The following is a 19,254-nucleotide window of genomic DNA, read 5'->3' on the forward strand; positions in this document are numbered from 1 at the left end:
AAGGAAGCTGAATGGATTTAAAAAACAAGAGCCATTTATATGATGCCTGTAAGAGACTCACTTTAGATCTAAAGACACACAAATTAAAGAGGTGGAAAAAGTATTCTATGCAAATGGGAATGAAAAGAAAGCTGGAGTAGCTATACTTAGATCAAATAGATTTTAAAACAAATACTGTCACAAGAGACAAAGGAGGTTATTACAGAATAATAAAGAGACTGATCCAACTAGAAGTCATAACAATTGCGTGTGTATATATGTGTGCATAGATAGATAGATAAATAGATAGATAGATAGATAGATAGATAGATAGATAGATAGAGATAGATAGATAGATATAGCCTCCAACACAGGAACACCTAAATACATAAAGCAAATAATAATTAACATAAAGGAAGAAACTGACAGTAACACAATCATACACTAAGGGACTTTAACACCCTACTTACACCAATGAGCAGATCATCCAGACAAAAAATTCAATAAAGAAACACTGGCCTTAAACATCATATCAGATCAGATAGACTTAATAGAGCATTCCATCCAAAAACAGCAATATACACATTCTTTTCAAGTGCACACGGAATATTCTACAAGACAGATCACATGTCAGGTCACAAAACAAGTCTCAATAAATTGAAGACTGAACCATACCAAGTATCTTTTCTGACCATAATAGTATAAAACTAGAAACTTTTTATTCTTTCCCTTCAACTGCGTATGTGTATGGGATGACAGATGTTCACTAAACTTACAGTAATCATTTCATAAGTCATTACGCTTTACACCTCATGCTTCTACACTGTTGTCTGTCAATTCTATCTCAATAAAACTGGAAGAAAAAGAATCACAAGGGTGAGAAAGCATTCTATAACTTTGGATATCTCAAATCTGGATCAAAAGATAAAGATGTGCATGTCCAGCCAACACAGGTGGAATGTTCTGTGCCCGGCACTGTTCAGATACTAGGATGTGATGGTAAACAGCACACAAAAGACTCTGCCCCTAGAGTCAACCTTGAATATTCACACCCAGTTCTATGAAGCTGCTTCTCAGATGGCTTTATTCCTTCCCCATTAGTCCTCACTACCCCACGCCTTGGCTGGAAGCCTGTGCTGAGTCATACATCTGTGCTATGTTGGGGGATGAGAGAACACAGGTCTGTGCCCTGCAGGACTTCTGGCTTTCGAGGCTCCTAGGGGAGGTGGATCTGACAAGTGATTATCACTCATGAAGAGGTGCCCTGGCCACAGTGCTGACATGGGTACCATAATACATGGCACTCATCTTGATTTGGGATTCACAACCCCTAGTCATGTAACATGGGGCATAGAGACCAGAGGACCCAAACTGGTGGGTACCTTCCTGCGGGCAGAGGGGGGATGCCACTCCCCCTTCCACATCAGGCTGTCCAGTGTCCCCCTCAACACCCCCATGCCCACTTAAAAAGCCTTACTTCCCAGGAGCTGAGTAGATGCCAGGCTGGTCACAGGACCCAGCTTGGCTCTTTGAGAACGAGTTAACAGCATGGGAATTTCAGAAGCAGTGTTCACACCCCTGGGCTCAGCCTTGGATTCAAATTCTACTTCCAGAGTTCCCACTGTGGATCAGTGGGTTAAGGACATGACATTGTCTCTATGAGGATGTGGGTTCACTCAGTAGGTTAAGGATCCAGTGTTGTTTCAAGCTGGAGCACGGGTCCCAAATGTGGTTTGCTAGGGCTAACATAATAAAGGACCCCAAACTGGGTGGCTCAAACAACAGAAATGTACTATCTCACAGTCTGGGGGCTGGAAGCCCAGCATCAAGGCATCAGCAGGGTTGGTTCTGTCTGAGGGCTTTGTGGGAAAATCTGGTCCCGGCCTCTCACCCAGCTGCTGATGGTTTGCTAGCCACCTTTGGCATTCCTGGCCTTGTAAATCTTTGCCTTCATCTTCACATGGTGCTCTCCTGGGTGTGCATGTCTGTCTCCAAACTTCACCTTTTTATAAAGACTCCAGTCATATTGGATTAAGACCTCAATTTAACTAACTACACTGCAATGACTCTATTTTCAAATAAGGTCACATTCTAACATCTTGAAGAAGATTTGAACATGTGAATTTGAGTCAGCAGAGGTAGGGGACCTTTCCTTTTGGAATTTTTTTTTCTTTTTTTTTTTTTTCGGCTGCACCTAGAGCATGGAGAAGTTCTGGGGCCAGGGATTGTACCCACAGCATAGCAGCCACCCAAGCCACAGCAGTGAAAATGCTGGACTCTTAACAAGCTGAGCCACCAGGGAACTCCAAGAAAATAGTTTTTACAGGTAATATAAAGACAGTGCTCTTTTCAGGAGTCCATAATATAGCCCATATAGTGAAGAATGAGGGCTATCAATTGGGAAATAACCAGCAGAAATGGAAAAGTTCGAGATGAAAAGAAAAAGAAGCTACTCCCACATCCCAAGGAGTTGGTGTGCAAATCATAGCTGACAAAGGAAGGGCAGAAGTTTTGTCTTACAACATCTGTCTCAGAGTTCTTAAATTGCTAAAAAGTTCACCTCTATTCACAAAGGGACACAAATGCCCCATCTTACAAGGCAGCATCTCTAATGACATTTTGCATAAAATGGTGAAATGTTCCAAGACTCAGGAGAACAAAAAAGACATACAGTGTAAATTTGAAATGCACTGGCATTACAGTGAGTCTTGCCCACTAGTAGAGCTCACACTGATTTCCTTTTCATTTTAAAATGTGGGTGTTGCTTCTATCATCTTTCCACAGGCACAGCCTTTGAGATATGACCTGAGGATCCTACACCTTAAGCTCCTTAGCCATAAGTTTGGGTGATGACCTCAACAGCCTCTACTGGTTTATCATCAGAATTAAATTCCTGCAGCAGTGGGAGCCCTTAAAACTGCTAGTTAATAAAATTAGAGCAAGAGAAGTGGATCTATTCACTAATGAAGGTGTAACCTAAAGACACTAGAAGGATACGTATGTGCATCTCCCACACCAGAAGGGGTGAAAATGTGGAGAGGCAGAGTCTGAAGGTGATTTTTATTCATGCATTCATTTGAGAAACACTCCAGAGCCCCTCAAACTGCATCCCAGGGGACCAAAAAGAGCTGCAGGTATTGGTCTCAAGGGCTCACCATCAAATGGGCACCTGCTATAGAGTGAGGCTAAGTGGATCTCTGATTTAAAAAGTTTTATTTTCTTGGGAGTTCCCTGGTGATCTAGTGGTTAGGATTTAGCACTTTTACTGTTATAGCCTGGGTTCAATTCCTGGTCTGGGAACTGAGATCCCACATCAAGCCACTGTGCACCATGGCCAAATAAATAAATAAATAAAAGCTTTATTACTTTTTTTCAAGCCCTTAAATGTCTTCTTCTTTCTCATTCTTGGAGAGTTGTTTTTTTTTTTTAAGTTCCAAAAATCATTCCCATTTAACCGCGGGGAAATGAGCCAGACAACAGGGGGTTTCCCTCAACACCTTCACAGACTAAGCTGCATGGGGCAGCTTTTAAACACTCTTATAAAAATTCCTTTTAAAGAAAAGAATTTTTAGCCACTTGATGCTGCCAGATATATAAAAATTAGATTCTTGGACCATTCTGGAGTGGTCCTGGGAAACATCCTAAGCCCTCAATTGGGACCCCTTGGGGAGCTATGTCCAAGGCTTGCTGGAAAGGTGTTGGTACCAGAGCCCAACTGAGCCCCAACAAGGGTCAGGACAGCCCTCAGGCCAGCTCCAACCTCCAGACATGAGAAGGAACATTGCCTGAAGTCTCTCCAACATCTGTACACAATCAGAATCACCAGGCAGACTGAAACTGGGGCCAAGCAATAAGACACAAGTGAAACGGTACCACATGTGGCCAGATACTATAGCTATCAGCTGTGAATTTAACGATTAGTATGTTCAAGAAAATATATTTCACAGGGGGAGTTCCCTGGTGGCCTAGAAGTCAGGGAACCAGCATTGTCACTGCTGTGGTTCAGGTTCAATTGCTGGCCTGGGAACTTTTAAATGCTGCAGATGTGGCCCCCAAATTAATTAATTAATTAATTAAGATAAAATTAAAAAGAGAAAAAAAAAAGACTGCAAGATAGGAAATTTCACCAGAGAACTGACATTGACTAGAAAAAATGAAATTAAAATTTTAAAAATGTAAACTACATTAACTGAAATCGAGAACTCAACAGAAGGTTTTAATGGATAACAGACACAGGAGGGGCAACTCAGGATGCTGAAAGGTAAGGCTGGAAGGTTTCCACAGACTGACGCCTGGAAAGCAAAGGGATGGAAAGGAAAGCACAAGTCTAAAGGACAAAGGGGACTGGAAGAAATGCTTAACATTCATAGGATTGGAGTTCCAGAATGTGAAGAGAGAGAGAATGGTGCAGAAGCAATACTTTAAGAAATAATGGCCAATGTTTTTCCTAAACTAATGAAGGGTATCAAACTACAGATGCAAAAACTGTGGTGAATCTTCAGCAGCATAAATGCAAAGACCGTGGTGCTGCAGTTGCCACTTCTTTTGGACCTTCCTGAGTTTAGATGCCTTCAGAAAAGTTTTACAGAGCAATGGTCATCCTCTAATGCTAATGGTCCTTTTTGAAATGGAATTTACTATCTTCCCTCCAGGACTTCTGTGACTCCTCATGGTCACTGACTTCACCTCCCCAAACCACAGCCAAAAATTAAAGGAATGGGGACAAGGTTCACAGATGTCACAGTGAGCTCCATGGCCGCCCCCCAACCCTGACCCCCTATGCCCCTCCTGGCTGCATGCCATCCTAAATTTTTATACTTTTGGTTATGGATTATATAGTGGAACACAGTCTGGTGATTCTTCACCTGTCCCTATGAACAACACACCCGCCTCCTTGATATATGGCTGACGCCTTGTCACAACCAGCTGTTACAGTCACATCATATTGACTCAATCACGTTAAGTCTAGGATATCCTCAGGTAACTTATACTATTTTTTTTTTTTTTTTGGTCATACCTGCAACATGCAGAAGTTCCTAGGCCAGGGATCAAACTCGTGCCACAGCAGTGATAACACTGGAATCCTTAACTGCTAGGCCACCAGGGAATGCCCACACTAGTTCTTTTAAAAACAAAGGGAAAGAAGCCTGTCTTAAAAGGCTACATACTGGAGTTCCTGCTGTGGCACAACAGGGTCAGTGATGTCTCTGGAGCGCTGGGATGCAGATTTAATCCCCGGCCCAGCACAGTGGGTTAAGGATCTAGTGTTGCCTCAGCTGCAGCATACATTACAACTGAGGCTTGAATTTGATCCCTGGCCAGGGAACTCCATATACCCTGGGGCGGTGAAAAAGGAAGAAAAAAACAAAACTTCAAAAGGCAACATACTGAGGATCCCAACTATATGACTTTCTGGAAAAGGCAAAACTATGGAGACAGTAAAAAGAACAGTGGCTGTTAGGGCTTAGAGGGTAGGGATGAACAGGCAACACACAGGATTTTTAGGGCAGTGAAAATACTCTGTATGATACAACAATGGTGAATACATAATACATGTCATTATACATTTGTGAAAACACATGGAGTGCATAACCCAAACGTGAACCCTAATGTAAACTAAGGATTCAATTAATAATGTGTCAATATTCATTCATTACTCACAACAAATGCACCACACCAATGCAAGATGTCAATAATAGAAGGAGTGTGTGTGTGTGTGTGTGTGTGTACGCATGTGTGCGCATTTGTGTATGCAGAGGCATATGGAAACTCTCTGTGATGCCTACCCAATTTTTCTGTAAACTTTAAACTATAATACATGAAATAAGGCAGACAGAGTAAGGCAAATACTGGATGATCTTACCTATACATGGAATCTAAAACACCTGAAGTCCCAGAAACAGAAAGTAGACTGGTGGTTTCCAAGGATGGAGGAGTCGGTACTTATGGATCAATGTTGGTCAAAGGGTACAGTTTTCCAGAATTAAAATAAACAAATTCCAGGGGTGTAACGTACAGCATGGCGGCTATAGTTAACAATATGGTATTATACACTTGATACTTGCTAAGTGAGCAGTCTTAAAATCTCTCAACACAAACAGAAAAAAAAATGATGTGGGGTGATGGTTAACCTTAACTAAAATTATTGTTTTAATCATTTCATAATATACATGTATAGCCAATCACCAAGCTGTACCCCCTAAATATGTTACATGTTACATAATCTGTTACATAACCTTACATGTCAATTATATCTCAACAAAGTTGGGGAACCTTTTTTTAACTGCTCTAAAAATAAAGTCTATTAATTTGTTTTTTAATAAAAAGTAAACTATCTTATTAGCATGAGACTCACCCCAGAGCCCTTTCTCACTTCAAGTTCCAGGTTAGAGCTATAGGTCTCGAGGTGCTGCCCCAGGTAGCCACAGTGACTACATGAACACAGTGGGCTAGGTCAGGACTCCTGCTCTGAGGTCTCCATGCCCACGAGCTCAGCTCCTTCATCACAAAGAAGTGGGAAAGGCAGTATCTTCTCTCCCACAATCTCATGAAGATCAAACAAGACAGGTAGCTAGCAAAGGATAGGTTCCAAAGCACTAGTTTTCTTTGTTCCTTTCCTAAAATGTTTCTTACAGTGAATAGTCTCAAAAATAAACTCTCAAGCTCCCTGAATACAGCTTCCTACAAGGCCTGAAACAAACCAGGCACAATTTCCAGCAGGAATTGGGCACCTTTAGATAGGTTATAATGACAAAGACAGAGGATGTGATTGAAGCTTTGTAAAAAAAGATTCTCTTCAACCCATCCGAACCATTTCTAAACTCCTCTAAAACTAGAAAAAAAGCAGAAGCAACTCTGGAAGAGACAAGACAATGAAAATCAATCTGTTAAACTAAACAAGTGACTGAAGTGCAACTTCATTTTTACGTAGCAGAGAGAATGCCTGAAACTGAATCTTTGGTATTAATAATATCAATAAAAGAAGCAGAAAAATGGGAAGAGGAAGAAGAAATAGTTGCTTTCTCCCTTTTCTTGGTTGTTAAATGAATATCTGGAGGGGGGAAAGCCTTAATTTTATCAGGCTTTAGCTTATGGTCAAAATCCCAATAAAAATGTACATCCTTAAATCCTCTACACATCTCCAAACTATGCCTTTTTCCTATAATAAATATGAGAAATATAGATATACATATATTTTTTTTTTCTTTTTAGAGCTGCGTCTGAGGCATACGGAAGTTTCCAGGTTAGGGGTCAAATCAGAACTGCAGCTGCTGGCCTATGCCACAGCCACAGCAACACTGGATCTGAGTCACATCTGCGACCTACACCGCAGCTTGCACCAACCCACTGAGTGAGGCCAGGGATCAAACCCTCATCCTCAGGGACACTAATCAGGTTCTTAACCCGCTCAGCCACAATGGGAACTCCCCCGTAATATACATTTTTAATTTGATTGTTTTAATCTCTCTCATATTCTTTTTTGATTATTGCTGACTCAATCCCCAATTCCCACTTAAACAGTCAGTTCACTACATTTAAATTGCTGTTATTTCTCATGAGGTCCCCTTTAATGCACTTCACATTCTTTTGAAAGTATGTCATTTGGTTTCATAGATATAGTGGGTATGTGTGATGTATTCAGCAATGTGAGAAGAAGCCCTATATCATTCCTAGCAAAGTGTCAGGAAGATAAAAGCTGAAATCCCATCCTTCATGAAGCAGGTGCACAGAGAGAACTGTTAGGGCCGTGGGACTGCTTTGTGTGATACTCTAATGGTTGAAACATGTCATTGCACATGTCTAAAATCAGGGATGAACAACACCAAGCATCAACCCCAGTGTAAACTCTGGCCTTGGGTGGTGATGACGTGTTGATGTGGGTTCACTGACTAACAAGGGTCCCATTCTCTTGGGGCATATTGATAGTGGGAGGGGCTACACATGTGTAGGGGCAGGGAGTACAGGGGAAATCTCTGTACCTTCCTCACCATTTTGCTGCGAACCTAAAACTTCTCCGCCCCGCTCCCCAGAATAAGTCTTTTTAAAAATTTAAATTTAAAAAAAGAGGCAACTCAGAAGCTCCTGCTTCCAGAGGTCTCCAAAACCTCCCTCAAAGGTATTCCATGTTCTTGCCTGTGGATGCTCAGCCTTGAATCTGCCTTTGCTCAGGCCCCCAGGCTACCATGATGGTTTCTCTGTGAGTCTGGATTTGAACTAGGCTCTCATGAAGCTGGACCTGCACGTGCCTCAGTGGGGCGTGTCTGCTTCTTTAAGGAAGGATCTGTCTGGGCCGGAGCCAAGGACAACACTTCACCACAGATCTTGCCCCCATCCACTCCACCCATCCACGTGGCCTTCAAACAACATGCCCTTCAGCCCTTCAGTCCCTGATGGCATCACACACCTGCAATCCTGCCTTTTACCTGCCTTCCCACTTGTCCCACCGAGCCACCTGCTGCCTACCAGCCACATCTCAGACTAAGAAGACCTCATCAGAGAAATCTATTCCAATTGCTGCTGGGCTTTCCCAAAGGGGTGCCTGCTATTAGCTGAGTCCTTATCACCCTGGGGGTTAGGGGCGGGGATGGTCACTTGCAGCCACCTCTGCAGCCTATGGGTTTCATATAGAAGTATCCATCAATTCCACTGGCAAAGCCTAAGCCTGGACACAAAGTGGAGCTCACGAGTACAGGAGTTCACGAAAATCCCAGGTTGGGCACAGGCAACTCTTCCTAAAACAATTTTGTGGCTACACATCTACGGAGTCCCTTATGTTTTAGTGTTAGGACAAAATCTAGTGTCTGAATGGAGTGTTGTGAAATTAATATAAGAAAATTAAACTCCAGCATAAGAAACAAACTCAAAAGCAACTACTCTATGTGGTCAACTGAATGATATTTATCAAGAAAAGGTAATATTACATTTATAGCCTACATTTCACAATCTGCCACCCACAGTTTGTGTGAAATGAATCCTTTTATTTATTTCACCCCTTTGCCAGCACCCCATCTCCAGTTTATGGGTGACATGGGGGATTTTTTTTCTTTTTTGGTTGCCCTTCAGTATAGGGAGTTCCCAGGATCAACATATGCCACAGCTGTGGCACTGCCAGACCCTTAACCCACTGTGCCACAGCAGGAATGCTGCAGATTGTTTTTTTTAAGTGAGTCACCCACAATTAGAATTTTAGCCCCACATGGAACCTTTATATCTTCAGAGAAAAGAAGAACACTTTTAATGCCTGGAAATGAAAAGAAATGATTTCACTATTAACTTGGAAGGGTTATACCCAGTCACAGAACTCCACAATGAAAAGATGGCATCTTAAGCTGACATTTTGCAAACCCCTCCCTGCTTGGCCTTATATGTCCCCCAAGTCCAGGAGCCACTGTGAATTAGGAAAGCACAGAGAAAGTCCCAGCATTAGGACTTCCTGCCATCACTAGGCCTGCAAGGAATCCTGGAATCCTCCATCTTCAGCACAGGGAGGCCCACCCCGGCCTGTGGCACCTGTGAGGAGACCCTGATGGACGCCAACATTCTAAGACCTTCCCAAGAGCTAAGCACTTCCTACAAGGATGGCCTCCTTTCACCCTGTAAACAGTTACCTATGGAGCTTGTTTTGCCTCTGCATCAGAAAAGACCCTCCTCTACTCGGGAAAATTGCATACTTGATCATATACTTCCCCTTATTAAAAATGGCAATATATTTAGCCTTGAGTTCAAACTGAAGACAGAAATGTAAGCTAGGTAATGTTAGGTCCTTTCCTGAGAAACACAAAAATGCAGGTCTTTGGATCTTGAAAAAACGAACTTAAGAAAGCTATCATTTATACTCATCCCTAATATCAATGACAGCCAATAACTGCACAAATGCAAATCATGTCACCTGGAAATCTACCTGCAGCACATCCATGCAGGGACAAGATGGGGATGGGATACTTTTTAATCATCAAAGCAACGTCTTACTCCTTCTGCACAATCCCTGCTCCTTGAGTTGTACCATTTTCAATATTTAAACTACCAAAACAAATGCCACCCGCTGAAAAAGTCAGTTACAAACTTTAAACTGCATGATAAACCTCGAACAGAGCTCACGACGAGAACTGAGTAAACAGGAACTGATTCAAAGATGGCGGATCAGAAAAGAAAATTGCTTCTTACCATGTTTATTGAAGACACAGGACCGATACTGTTAACATAGATGTCAACATCGATTACAGTCGGTTTTACTGTGGAGAAAAACACATGGGTGTTAATACACTGTGCCAGAGAGACCCAGGAAGGTGCTGCTCAACCTCCTCTGCTTCATACACTGACACTTCAAGAGTAGTTTGGAAAGGCGTTTATTTTTCTTTGAGACTTGCCTTGTCATTACCATTTTCAAAGGATGAAAGAGTCTTACTTGTACTTATTGATTAAGAAAAACCAGGTGCTTATACACTGCAAGTTGCAGTAAAAATACTCTTCAACATTTAATAAGCTGATTATATGGCAAAGAAAATATAAATTGTGGAGTTCCCACTGTGGCTCAGTGGGTTAGGACCCAATATTGTCTTTGAGGATTCAAGATGGATCCCCTGGCCTCGCTCAGTGGATTAAGGATCTGGTGTTGCCACAAGTTGTGGCTTACATTGCAGATGCGGCTTGGATCCGGTGTTGCCATGGCTGTGGCATAGGCCGGCAGCTACACCTCTGATTCAACCCCTAGCCTGGGAACTTTCATATGCCCCAGGATAAAAAGAAAAAATACACATGTAAATTGCATGTTGCCAGTGATAGGTGACTATACAGATACTTTTTAATACTTATTTAGCTGATTATATGGCAAAGACAATAGAAAAAGACAAAATATAAGACATCGTGTAAGAAATTCAATGTCAAAGTTATGCTATAAAGCCAAAACCAAGTGATGAGTAAAACCAGACAGTTCAAGTTATTTATCCATCACCTGGTTGCAACTCAAAGCAAAGATCTGGAGAGTAGACATCTCAAAGGAGATTAAGAAATACTGATAATTGTTATCATTATAACCTAAACACACACCCACAAATCACAGACCTCAAATACTATAACTCAATAAGGAATAGCATTTTTATTAAGGAACTACTGTCTCCACTATGAAGGAGTAAAATTCATGTAACAAGAAAACTTCCTACCTAACCCTGTGCATCAGAGGTAAAATTGGCTCATTTAACCTTAAAGAAAATCAGTTTCCTTTTCCTTGGCAGAATGGAACTTGGGAGACCAGTAATGAGATTCGTCAGACAGCCAACCTCTGAGCCAGGAGTCCATGCCATCTGTAAAAGAGGAGGCTCCTTCTCCCCAGCAACTAATAAAGGAGAGAACAGCACCAATTTCAGGATCTCACTACCCTAGAGGAACATGAACCTTTGGCCATGAACACAGAGTGTTTCTATGGAAACAAGAGCATTTGTATCCACAATTATTGTAACGAGTTTCCTTTAGTTTCACCACAGAGCTCATCATTCACCAGCAGACTTGGAGCTCTTGGTGTGCTTGAAGCTCACAGTCTGTTGTTGAATTATGTACCCAGAAATCTGCAGCCTGAGCTCTGCAGTACAGACCTTCACGAAACTGCAAATAATGACTATGAACTGGAGCCAACTACTCTGACACCCGTCAGTACAACCAAGTCACATGAGCTTCAAAGAGCTGTTGGCAGTGTAGAAAACACCCCAATGCAATTCCGTGTACTCTGTATACAGTGCTTAAATTTCATAAGACTGTTCTTCATTTTTAGACTGAGCTATGCTAACTACTATGAATAGTAAGTAGCATCTTTCTTCAACTTAATTGGATTCAGCAAATTCTCCAAATGCTACATAACCTTTGGTGATGTTATACACATGCTGTGTGAAGTCAGTCAATTGAAGATCCACTTTTTGCAAAAGACTTTTCTGGCTGTTTCATGGTATTTATTCAACTTTAGGCTTCCAGAGCTTTTAATCTCATTAAGTAAAACGGACCTACAGATATAAAGCCTTAACAACTTGCAATGCGAAGTGACAAATGAGTATTAAGTGCAACAGTATAAGAAGGCTTTTGGAGATAAGAGTTTGGAAAATACACACGTGTGCAAACATACACATGTGCAAACATGAACACATAAAACCTGGGGGGAATAAACCATTTTAAGCAAATATTCATTTAAGCAGCATCATGCTAAAGCAAAGGGAACATTTAGGAAAGTGATTCTGACACCAGTACCCAGGAAATAGACTGGCCACAGGAAGCTCAAGCGTTATAATTCAAAGACTTGTGATTAAGCCCTGACAAAGGATCTTTAACAAGGATACCAAGACCACTCAATGGGGGAAAAGTATTTTCAACGAATGGTGTCATGTAAATTGGATATCCACAAACAAAAAAATGAAGTTGAACCCTTACCTTACACAAAATGCAAAATTAATTCAAAGTGACTCTGAAACTACATAATTCTTAGAAGAAAACATAGGATAAAAGCTTCAGGACATTGGATTTGGCAGAGATTTCTTATACATGCACCAAAAGCACAAGCAATAAAAGAAAAAATAAATTGGACTATATCAAAATTAAAAACTTCCATATAGCAAAAGACACAATTATCACAGTGGAAAGGCAACCCACAGAATGCGAGAAAACATCTGCAAATCATATATCTGATATGCGGTAAGTGGTTAATATCCAAAAAATAAAAAGAATTTCCACAACTCAACAACAAATAAGCAAAGCAAAACAACCTGATTTAAAAGTGGGTAAAGGATACTCCAAAGAGACATGCAAGTGACCAATAAGCACATGAAAAGACACTTAACATTATTAGTAGGGAAATGCAAATTGAAACCACGAGATGCCACTTCACATCCCTTATAACAGCTACTACTCAAATACAAACTACCTACCAAAAAACAGAAAATAACAAGTGCTGACAAAGATATGGAGAAATTCAAACCCTTGTGCACTGTTGGAAGGAATGTAAAATGATACAGGCACTGTAACATTATGGTAGTTCCTCAAAAAATTAAACACAGAATTACCATATAACCCAACAATTCCACCCAAAGAATTAAAACCAGGAACTCAAACATATATGTGTAGACCCATGTCCATAGCAGCTTAATTCACAACAGCCAAAAACGGTGAATGCAATCCAAGTGCTCATGGAGGGTAAACTAAATGTAGTATCAACATATGGAATTTTACTCAGCCTTTTTGTATGTGTTATGTGATGGTCAGTCCAGAACAGCCAGGAGAAGCTGAGGAAAACAAAGTTTACTTTCTCATAGGTCTTAGAGAGAGGAGGTCTGGCCCTCTTTGCAGGACTGCATGGGAAAGACATTAAGGAGATCAGGAGGCAGAAAAGAGGGCAAGGGAGGGGCACTTAGGACATGATCTGAATGGGGATCTCTAAAGGGAAGGCACAACAGGGCAGGGTAAACCACAGGGATTGGCTAGTCTGGCTAGTTGGAACAATTCTTGCAGGATTTGGGCTGTAGAGGTGGTCTCCAGTGGCCTGTCACCTGGCCCTGGGAGGCTTAAAACTGAAAAGCACTGTCTACTCTGGGGAGTACACTGAGGAAGCATGGCCCTAGATTGGATTAGTTTGTATGTCCAAGCCCTGCTCCAGGCTGGGATCCTTGCCATTTCTGAGAACTGGCTAAGCCTGGAAAGGTCAGCCTCTGCCCAGCCAGGAAGAGTTTTTAGAGATATCAACACATCGTAATACACAGAAAAACTAAAATACATGTATATGTCTATGTAGACATGTGCTACAAAATGGATGAACTTTGAGGATATTATGCCCAGTGAAATTAGGCAGTCACTACCAGATAGATCCTGTATGATTCTACTCATAGGAGGTCTCTAGAGGAGACACTCTCATGGAGACGGAAAGGAGAATGGTGGTGGCCAAGACTTGGGAGGAGGGAGGAATTGGGGGTTGGTTCTAAAGGATACAGAGTTTCAGTTACACAAGATGAAGAGAGTTCAGGAGGTGGTTGGTGGTGATGGGTACACAGCAATGTGAATGTTAACACCACAGAGCTGTACGCTTAAAAGCGGTTAACACAGGAGTTGCCTGGTGGCCTAGCAGTTAAGAATCCAACGTTGTCACTGCTGTGGCTCAGTTTCAAGCCCTGGCCCAGGAACTTCCTCGTGCTACAAGCACGGCCAAAACAAAGTGGTTAAGACAGTAAATTTTATGTTAGGGGTATTTTACCAGAAAATTTTTTTTAAAAGATTAAGCTACGGGGAGTTGGGGAAAGGCTGAAGAGTTACACAGAGGTTAGGGGGGGAAAAACAAAAAAAAAGCCAAGAACAGGAAGAGAGGGAACAATAACTTTCTGAGCAAAAGAGGGCAGATTTGATTGGGAAAAAAAAAGTGTAAAACAGAGCTGATGGAATTGAATGCCTTACATTTAGTTCAAAATGGATTTAGAGTTTGTATTGTGGCTCAGCGAGTTAAGAACCCAACATAGTGTTCCTAAGGATGCAGGTTTGATTCCTGGCCTTGCTCAGTGGGTTAAGGATCTGGCTTTGCCATAAGCTGTAGTGTAGATCACAGATACGGCTCAGATCCAGTGTTGCCATGGCTGTGGTGTAAGCCTGCAACTACAGTTCTGACTTGACCCCTAGCACAATAACTTCCATGTGCTACAGGTGTGGCCATTAAAAAAAAAAAAATGGTTTCACTTTCAATTCTTCATGTGATTCTACCTTACCTATTTGGAGATCACTATTTCCTAAAAATTCATAATTCATAGGACTGAGAAGAAGAATAAACTCATAAATTGTGTGGCACACATAAACATTACACAGTTGCATTGGGTAAGCCTTACTAAGAATCGGCTCCCTCAAAAGACTGACGGTAACCAAATAGGAATTATGTAGACTGTAGTTCTACTTGCCTCTGTTGTGAAAACATCACAGATACCTGGTGGTGTGTTTTTCTCCACCTGTCCTTGGCTTCCTCATCCTAGAACAATCATCCCAGAACTATCAGTCATGAGCTGAGGAAATGACCCAGACACACCAAAGGAAATGGCCCCAGTCACAGCGGCCTATTCTGGCGAAGAACACAGTGCAAGGTTGATCTGACTACTTAGCCTAGAGGCACATGGTTAACCTCTGTTTTCCCAAATGCCACTTAAAGCCTGGAGGTAAACAGAGTCTTTGTCTTGTTTACTATGGACACAAAAGAAACCTAGTTATGGTAAAAAGTAAAAAACTATATTTTAATGAAAAAAAAAATTCTTCATGTCAATTTCTTTGGGGCTAGACATCCAAAACCACATTTAAGATAGTACAGAATTCCTAATAAACAAACATCTGACCCCTCATAGAGAAAAAAATTTGACATTTCTTACCAAAATGCCCAAAAAGTTATCTGTTCAGGGACCTAGTCTGGGTGTCATAAAGGGGTACGTATTGAGACGGGATTGAGATGGAGGAACAGAAGGTCCGGAACGCAATTTCTCACCTAAAAACAACAAAATTCACAACTAAAGGCTGAGCATTCATCACCCAAATGGATTGGAAACCTTAAAAAAGATATCCTACTCCAGAGGAAAAAGAGGAAGACACATCTAGAGGTAGGAGGGGCGATTTCATGATATAAACAACCCCATACCTCCCAGGTGGGAAGCTCCACAGACTGATAACTAAATGGTTCACAGACACTCACCTACAGGAGTGAGAGTTCTGAGCCCCACATCAAACCCTCCTGTGCGGGGATACGGCACTGGGAGAAAGAGCCCCTGGAGCATCTGGCATTGAAGGCCAGTGGGGCTTGTGCACAGGAGCTCCACGGGACTGGGGGAAATGGAGACCCCATTCTGAAAAGGCGCACACAGACTTTCATGTGCACTGGATCCCAGGGCAAAGCAAAGTCTCCATAGGAATCTGGGTCAAACCTGACTGCAGTTCTTGGAGGACATCCTGGGGTAACAGGGGTGAATGTGGCTTGTTGCGAGGGAAGGACATTGAAAGCTAAGCTCCGGGGAATATTCGGCCTCTCTCTGGAGGTGGCCATTTTGGGAAAATCTGGCCCCAACCCATCAGTCAGTGCTGAGAAGCCCCAGGGCAAACAACAATCCAGGTGAGATCACAGCCCCACCCCTCAGTAAACAGGCTACCTAAAGACCCCTCAGGCATACAGCTGCCTCTAATCCCAGCCAGAGACTAAGCCCCACCCACCACAGGGATTAGAATCAGCTCCACCTACCAGTGGGCAGGCATCAGCCCCTCCCATCAGGAAGCCTACAGCAAGCCCCCCATACCCACGTCAGCCACAAGGGGGGCAGACACCCGAAGTAAGAGAGGCTACAACTCTAGTATCTGTAAAAAGGTCACCACACCACAAACCTATAAAAATGAAAAGACAGAGAACTGTAACTCAGATGAGGGAGAAAGGAAAAACTCCAAAAATTCAGCTAAGTGATCAGGAGATTCTCAGCCTCCAGGAAAAAGACTTTAGAATTTTGATGCTGAAGATGATGCAAGACATTGGAAATAAACTGGAGGCAAAGATGGATAACTTACAGGAAACACTGAGCAAAGAGATACAACACATAATATGTAAACAAAAAGAGATGCAAAATACAATAACTGAAATAAAAAATTCACTAGAAGCAGCCAACAGCAGAATACTGGAGGCAGAAGAACAAAAAAGTAAGGTGGAGGGCAGATTACTGGAAATTATGGATGCAAAAGAGAAAAGAGAAAAAAGATTGAAAACAAATGAAGAGAGTCTCAGAGAACTCTGGGACAACGTTAAACACACCAACATCCGTATTATGGGGGTGCCAGAAGGAGAAGAGAGAGATAAAAAGACAGAAAAATATTTGAAGAGATAATAGCCAAAAACTTCCCTAACAAGGCAAAGGAACCACTCACTCAAATCCAGGAAGCACAACGAGTACCATATAAAATAAACCCAAGGAGGAACACCCCAAGACACATATGAATCAAACTGACCAAAATCAAAGACAAAGAGAAAATCTTGAAAGCAGCTAGGGAAAAGAAACACATAACATACAAGGGAACCCCAATAAGGTTATTGGCAGATTCTTCAGCAGAAACTCTGCAGGCCAGAAGGGAGTGATATGACATACTTAACATGATGAAAGGAAAAAAACTCCAACTATGATTACTCTACCCAGCAAGGCTCTCATTAAGATTTGAAGGAGAAATCAAAACCTTCACAAATAAGAAAAAGTTGACACAATTCAGCAACACTGAACCAGCCCTACAACAAATACTAGAGGAACTTCTCTAGGCAGAAAAGAACAAGAGAAGAAGGAAAGAAAAAAGAGCAACAAAAACAAATCCAAAGCAATTCAGAAAATGGCAATAAAAACATACACATCAATGATTACTGTAAATGTTAATGGACTAAACACCCCAACCAAAAGTCACAGACTGGCTGAATGAATACAAAAACAAGACCCATATATATGCTGTCTCCAAAAGACCCATTTCACTTCTAGGGACACATACAAATTGAAAGTGAGAGGATGGAAGAAAATATTTCAAAAGAACACATTTTCTTTTGATCAAAAGAAAGCTGGAATATCAATACTCATATCAGACAAAATAGACTTTAAAATGAAGAATATTTTAAGGGACAAAGAAGGACATCACATAATGATCAAAGGATCAACCCAAGAAGAAGATGTAACAATTTTAAATATCTACGTGCCCAACATAGGTTCACTACAACATATAAGGTAACTGCTAACAACCTGAAAAGGAGAATTCAACAATAACACAGTCATAGTGGGGGACTTTAATACCCCACTCAAAGCAATGGACAGATCATCCAGACAGAAATTCAGTAAGGAAACACAGGCCCTGAATGCTGCATTTGACCAGATGGACGTAACAGATATTTATAGGACATTCCATCCAAAAGCAACAGAATACACATTCTTCTCAAGTGCACATGGAACATTCTCTAAGATTGATCACATCCTGGGCTTCAAATCCAGCCTTGGTAATTTAAGAAAACTGAAATCATATCAAACATCTTTTCCAACCACAATGCTATATGATTAGAAATCAACAACAACAAGAACACTACAAAAAACACAAACACGTGGAGACTCGACAACATGATACTAAACAACCGATGCATCACTGAAGAAATCAAAGAGGAAATTAAAAAATACCTAGAAGGAAATGACAACAAAGATACGACACTCCAAACCCCATGGGATGCAGCAAAAGCCATTCTAAGAGGAAAGTTTATAGCAATACAACCCCACCTCAGGAAACAAGAAAAAGCTCAAATAAACAAGCTAACATTACATCCAAAGCAGCTCGAGAAAGAACAGACAAGACCAAAAGGTAGCAGAAGGAAAGACATCATAAAGATCAGAGCAGAAACCAATGAACTAGAAACAAAGAAAACCATAGAAAAGATCAATGAAACAAAAAACTAGTTCTTTGAAAAGATCAACAAAATTGATAAACCCCTAGCCAGGCTTATCAAGCAAAAAAGAGAGAGGACTCAGATCAATAAAAATAGAAATGAAAAAGGAGAAGTAACAACGGACATCACAGAAATACAAAGGATCATAAGAGACTACTGCAAGCAACTATACACCAACAAAATGGAAAACCTAGAAAAAATGGACAAATTCCTAGAAAAGCACAATCTTCCAAGACTAAACCAAGATGAAATAGAAGAGATGATGGGACCACCCACAAGAACTGAAATTGAAACTGTGATTAAAAAACGCCCAACAAACAAAAGTCCAGGACCAGATGGCTAAACAGGCGAATTCTATCAAACCTTTAGAGAAGAGCTAACACCTCTCCTTATGAAACTATTCCAAAAAATCACAGAGGAAGGGATACTCCCAAACTCATTCTACGAGGCCACCATCACCCGCATACCAAAACCAGACAAAGATACCACACACACACAAAAAAAAAAACTACAGCCCAATTTCACCGATGAACATCGATGCAAAAAATCCTCAAGAAAATACTAGCAAACCACTTCCAACAATACATTAAAAGGATTGTCCATCCTGATCAAGTGGGATTTACCCCAGGGATGCAAGGGTTCTTCAGTATCCACAAATAAGTCAGTGTGATACACCACATTAACAACTGAAGCATAAAAACCACATGATCCTCTCAACAGATGCTGAAAAAAGCTTTGACAAAATCCAACACCCATTTCTGATAAAAACCCTTCAGAAAGTGGGCACAGAGGGAACCTACCTCAACATCATAAAGGCCACATATGACAAACCCACAGCAAAC

General features: G+C 41.3%; 1 protein-coding gene across 2 annotated transcripts in view; it reads right to left on the reverse strand.

Annotated features, from left to right (window-relative positions):
• The window catches only part of GABRG3 (gamma-aminobutyric acid type A receptor subunit gamma3), a 612,638-nt gene that overhangs the window by 533,693 nt on the left and 59,691 nt on the right, over positions 1-19,254 (reverse strand). For both annotated transcript variants that reach the window (XM_084976193.1, XM_021098602.2), the window contains exon 3: positions 10,144-10,211. In XM_084976193.1, coding sequence (XP_084832319.1) covers positions 10,144-10,211 — 68 coding nt within the window. The remainder of the gene's footprint in view (positions 1-10,143; positions 10,212-19,254) is intronic.

Source organism: Sus scrofa, chromosome 1 (genome assembly GCF_054392235.1).
Source record: "Sus scrofa isolate SSC_HxYL_T2T_F1_AM1 chromosome 1, Sscrofa_HxYL_maternal_Yorkshire_Landrace_v2.0, whole genome shotgun sequence".
Lineage (NCBI taxonomy): Eukaryota > Metazoa > Chordata > Mammalia > Artiodactyla > Suidae > Sus > Sus scrofa.